Below are 6,036 nucleotides of genomic sequence, written 5' to 3'. Positions count from 1 at the left end.
GTCAGGCCATCCGTCTGTGAGCTGAAGCTGAAGTGTAGCTGGGTCATGCAGCAAGACAATGATCTGAAACATACAAGCAAGTCTACATCAGAATGGTTAAAGAACAAGAATTTTAAAGTTTTTGAATGGCCTAGTCAAAGTCCAGACCTAAACCCCATTGAGATGTTGTGGCAGGACCTGAAGCGAGCAGTTTATGCTCGAAAACCCACAGATGTCACTGAGTTGAAGCAGTTCTGCATGAAGGAGTGGGCCAAAATTCCTCCACAGCGCTGTGAGAGACTGATCAATAACTACAGGAAGCGTTTGGTTGCAGTTATTGCTGCTAAAGGTGGCATAACCAGTTATTGAGGCTAAGGGGGCATTGGGTGTTACCTAAGTTTCTTTAATAAATACATGAAATAAATATCAACATTTTGTGTTATTTGTTCACATAAGGTCCATTTTATCTAATATTAGATTTTGGTTGAAGATCTGATAACATTCAGTGTCAAAAATATGCAAAACGGCAGAAAATCAGACTGGAGGGGGTATTGGTATTCTATTCAGACATGTTTGACCCATTATATTGGCAATTGCAGCATTCCAGGTGCACATTTGTGGTTTGTATACCAAACTACACAATGCGTGACGATTTGCTTTTGCTAGGGCTGTATAAACGAAACTGATCCTATTTGAATCGAGATAAAATTATGGTAAATTGAAGATGCATATTTATGATGATAGTATTGCTACTAATCTAATCGCCCATTCAAGCTGGTACCAGTTCTTTGATGTATGTGCAGTATACCGATGTTCTAGTACTGTGCGTACTCGACATTGAACTTGACACAAGAATGGGGTTAATATTTTGTTTTCAAATTTCTTTCAGATTTTAAAGTTCATAGCTTCTCATGACTTAAAAAAAATGTATTTAGTAATCTAACCTTAGCTATTTTTAAAGATTACAAGATTTTTTCAATGCAATTTAACAAGGACGGGCGGGTTTGTTCTTTAAATTACTTTCATAGGAATGTACTAAACTTCAATTGCTAAGTAGGCTACTGCCAAATTGGAAATGCAGTTAAACAGTTTTGTTTTTTGAATACAATATATATTTTTATTCTAATAGGTTCAGTTTGCATTTCAAGAGTGCTTTTTTTTTAATATAATGAAGATAAGAGTTGGGTTAGTTGACATTCAAAACAAAGAAACAAACGTTTCTGCATGGCACTTGGAACTTAAGAACTTCATTAAAATCATAAGCAATTTAGCCGAGTCAAAATAGACGTTTTATTTTGCTCGCTTTTTTTTCACAATCTGAGCTGACTGTTTCGATTTAAAAGTTCTAAGTGTTCTCTGATTGGTAGAATACAGTGTTACACCAGTACGCATGCGTTTAGGGATTGTTGACCTGTTTAAAACACATAACCAGTTGCTGGTTTGTATCAAGACTGTACGCACTGCGATTGAATTTGGTGAGTAATTTAAACAAAAGCACAAAAATCAATATGCATTCATTGTGGGATGAAGAAAGTTATACAAGTATTTAAGAGATTTATAGCAGCACTTCAGAGTGAAAGTCAGAGCATGTCTGACCGCAGGATTGTTTTCAAAGTAGATGTCCTGTGGATTACAAAAAGCTTCTTCGTTACAGAGCTCAGAAAAACAAGTTTGATCGAATGCGTTGCAGTAAATCACATAATAATTACCGCACGTTTCTGGACTAGGTAAACTAAGCGTGTTGTGAAGTGCTGTAATGAGTTAGCACAAACTCGGGTTAGGTTTTTGTACTTACGAACCCGGTATACAGTGTGTGCAATACAGGGCAATGCAGGATTGGAGTTTCTACTATTACTATAGAACACAACCAGAAACGAAACAGACACGAAGAGGGTATTAGAAACAACTGAGGTTATGTATAACAGGCAAATATGTCTGTCTAATATATATATATATATATATATATAGTATATATATGTACTATATTATATTATATATACACACACAATTGTGACTAGACTACTAATATTAATGAATGCATTTTTTTTGTTATTATCTTGTAATAATAATATTAATAATCTCTGTAGCTCATTTACTGAATGAATATTGTTATGTATTTTGTTTTACATTGGGAGAGCTTCAATATATGAATTGATTTTAATTAACACTGGAATGCATAATGATACCAATGTGTGATAATCACGGTGCTGTTACAGTGATGCCTCTAATTGCATTTCTGCATCATTTTTCTTTGTCATTGCGTCTTTCATTTGTTGCACTACAGTGTAGAATACTTGATTATCATTTCTAACCCTGCAGAGAGCTAATTTTAATTTCCACGTATTTTTCTACATTAATAGCACTTATGAGTTGCATGACCTTATTGTGGGCGCCGACCTTTATGAAATACGTTTATAAACATAAACCGTGACATGAAACAGTATACGAGAGCTAGTAAGAAGTTTTCTACTCGCCTACTTGAATTGCATTTTGCGTGCAGCTTTACTTTCAATACTGCACTATGTTTTCACCAGTCTGTCCAAGATTCTGCAGAAATTCACATCTACATTTTAACAGGGACAGGCTGCCGCCATACGCCCCCTAGTTATGATAAATCGCAGTAATCAAACCCAAAGGACAGCCAAACAATTAGCATTTCCATAGCAGAAAAGTTCTTTATTACATGCAGCCAGACAGCCTCAGTCTCCCCAAATAGTAGCTTGTGGTAAAGTGTCCATAGCAACTTTCAAGACTTCCAGGTAGCAATAACTTTAAAATTATTACTATCACTGTATCACTGTTGCATAGGCATCCCCAGTGAAGATACACACACACACACATATATATATATATATATATATATATATATATATATATATATATATATAGTTAGTTGCAGTTTAATGATGTCAAAAGTAATGTAATTAATATTCATGATCTGTTATGTTAGATCATACATGCTTACCTCCAGATTGTAAACATGGTTGTGGTTAGTTGTTATAACTTGGGGCAGCAACTGCGTTGGTTTGTCAGATGTTGCAGCACCTGTTTAGTGTGCCAGTGTAGTTTTTGACAGTTTAAAATCAGCCCGGCTTCTCCCACAGGAAGAGAGAGGAGAGAGATACTTGAAGGTGAATACACACCACTGTGTTTCCATTGGAGCTAGCTAGCCCATTTCACTGTCCTCCTGTTAGCTATCCGTGTGGTAAGAAAGTCCAGGTAAATATATCATTATCTACGTGAAGGATATTTTCAACATACATTTTTTATGGAAATAAAAGTTTGGGAGTTGTAACTACCAGTAGATAGATAGTCCATATTTAAAAATACATAAAATCACCCCAGGTTAATACAGGTGTTATTGTTTTCATTATTTAGAGAAAAAAACAATAGGGTTAAAATGTGTTTTAAATTCAAAGGAATATGGTAATTGTTACTACTTGTTTAAATTGTTTATAAAACCGAAAGACAAAAAATAAATAAATAAATAAAATCATAAACTTGTAATTAAGACGTGAACTGTCTTAACCTGGCAACAGAACTCTTGTCACCAAGTTTCTGATAAACTGTATGACAAATATAGTTGTAACAAAGGACTGAATTATCCAATTCAATTTAGAGGTCGATTAGCTTCCTAATGGTCTGCAGCACGTGGACCGTACCGTGCCAGTGCTCACACTGTGATGCCAGTTAACAGTTTTGTGGTGAAACTAATTAAACTGCTAAGATAACTGTAAGTGGTTTAGGCTTTTATAAACATTTAATATCACCTGAATGAAACATTATAATATTTCTGTATGGGATGTTTATTCTGAATTTAAACCATATTTGTTAGAAAAGTAGTTGTAAGTGACAAAGGCAGGAACGTGTTCTGAAAATATTACATTTTCAGGTTACACACTACAGCAATCATTACATTTTTCAGTTTTATAGCAGTAAAAGACCTTAGGTTTGACCTTAACAGTTTAGTTAGTTATTAGGTGCAGCTCAGTAAAATGTGTCTGCATGGACTGATCGACAATTAAAATGCAGGGTAGTACTGTAGGTCTGTACCGTTAGTACTTACATTTTTTTTTTTTGTAAGTTTGGTGAAGTTTCACTACTTTGATTTCTGTTTATCCAGGCAAACATGGATAACCTGGAAGAAGATCTTACATGTTCAGTGTGCTACTCGCTGTTCGATGACCCCCGCGTGCTGCCGTGTTCCCACACTTTCTGCAAAGGTTGCTTAGAAAATGTTCTTCATGTATCCATCAACTTCTCAATATGGAGGCCCCTAAGAATTCCACTCAAGTGTCCGAACTGCAGAAACACTGTGGAGCTCCCTCCAACAGGAGTTGATTCCTTGCCAGTAAATGTGTCCCTGAGGGCCATTGTAGAAAAATATCAAAGAAACGATCAATGGAAATCGGCTTTGTGTCTGGAACACCAAGGACAGCCATTGAATGTCTATTGTCTGAGGGATCGTCAACTGATTTGTGGATTGTGCCTGACTTTAGGCCAGCACCAGGGGCACCCTATAGATGACCTGCATACTGCCTATATCAAAGAAAGGGAGACTCCAGGGAGGCTTTTGGAGAAGCTGACTGATAAACGCGGGGCTGAAGTGTGCCTTCTGGTGGAAAGGCTGGAGGAACAAAAAGTCAGATGCGAGAACACAATAAAGCATGATAAGGAGGCTGTTGTGCAGTACTTTGAAAAGATTCATCAGATTCTGGAAAGGAAGAAACAGGCTTTCCTAGCTGTACTGGAGGAGGCCAATGCTGAAGTTTCAAGTGAGTTTGACCCACTCATTGAAAAGCTCAACGATATCAAGGAAGAACATCTGGATCTCATTTCATGTAGCACAGCTGTTGAAGAAGAGGAGTCCCCCTTGGCATTTCTTGAGAAAATTCATACGTTTCGAGGAAGAGTTGCGGCCCTGACAAAAGCTGGTCTGCCTAATGTGGTACCTTTGGAGATCTATCCAAGGGTAGAGGAGTTTCTAAAACAGAAGTGGTCAGGAATTACCATTGGGAAGATTGACGAAGTGCCAATACCCAACATCAGTTGCTGTTCTGTGTGGTGCTCAAGAACAATCGTTGATAAAAACTTGAACAAACTGTGGGCTTCCTTTATTACTTTGTGGAATCCATTTGTGCTGTTAATATTTTTTCTACTACTAAGCCTATTCTCAGTTAAAATGTTATTTAACAAAGATTTTTTTGTTTATCAGATCAACTTTTCGATCCTTACTCAAATTAATCAAATGTTTCAAAGTTGTATATACAAAACTGCTGCTGCTGCTGTATACCATGTACAAGAAGGAGCCATTTACCTGTACTCGCTTACGATGGACATCCTAATTTACCTTAAGGAAACAGTCAAACTTCATGTTGCCTCTATCTGTAAGATTTTATTCTAATTAATTAAACAGTCAATACTATAACATGTTCTAGTAATATTTGTATGCAAATAATTCCCCAAAGATAACCCTTCATTTAGGGTTAGCATATTCAGTTTCTCTCAAAGGCATTAGTTTCAAATCAATATTGTATTGGGTATGCTGATGGCAAGCATGAGAAACAACTGGAGGAAAAACAGCTAATTCCAAATGTATTGATTGTAAATATCCAATTTGTATTAGACAAACTGTTAAAGCATTGTAGTTGATAATCACTTTATATCCCACCTTACTGTTAACATGTGTATCAATTCTATCTGTCTTATAGCATTTATACCAACGTACGTTTGGATTTTCGGAAATGTGAATTACACCTTGTTTAGTTACCAAAAATGCCGTTTTAAATTTTTACATACTCCATATATGATTAATAGTATTTTTTTTTTTTTTTTGTAAAAACAACCTAAATAAAACTTATTTTCTACAATACCAAATGCTGAAGTTAGAAGTATATCCATTTAACAGCTTGTCACAAAGATGGCCGCAGTGGGTGATGACAGACCAGAAACAGGAACTGACTCAGAACACAGGTTTTGGAATGGTGAAGGCACTGATGCGCAGTTTAATAATTAAACAGACAGAAAATAAGGTTTGTAACAAAACAGCACACGGCA

General features: G+C 36.1%; 1 protein-coding gene across 2 annotated transcripts; it reads left to right on the top strand.

Annotated features, from left to right (window-relative positions):
- Positions 1-1,386: 1,386 nt before the first annotated feature.
- On the top strand, positions 1,387-5,816 carry LOC121323512 (tripartite motif-containing protein 59-like). 2 transcript variants are annotated; one of them, XM_041264608.1, is made up of 3 exons: positions 1,403-1,454; positions 3,084-3,198; positions 4,103-5,816. In XM_041264608.1, exon 3 carries the CDS (start codon positions 4,109-4,111, stop codon positions 5,381-5,383), a length of 1,275 nt encoding a protein of 424 aa, XP_041120542.1. In that variant the 5' UTR covers positions 1,403-1,454; positions 3,084-3,198; positions 4,103-4,108; the 3' UTR covers positions 5,384-5,816. The 2 variants fall into 2 exon arrangements, with proteins under 2 accessions (XP_041120543.1, XP_041120542.1); XM_041264609.1 differs by lacking the exon at positions 3,084-3,198 and having other exon boundaries at positions 1,387-1,454.
- Positions 5,817-6,036: the final 220 nt, after the last annotated feature.

This window comes from Polyodon spathula, chromosome 11 (assembly GCF_017654505.1).
Source record: "Polyodon spathula isolate WHYD16114869_AA chromosome 11, ASM1765450v1, whole genome shotgun sequence".
In the NCBI taxonomy this organism is placed as follows: Eukaryota; Metazoa; Chordata; class Actinopteri; order Acipenseriformes; family Polyodontidae; genus Polyodon; species Polyodon spathula.
Note: the sequence above shows the minus strand (reverse complement) of the source record. Positions and strands in the feature narration are given on the sequence as shown.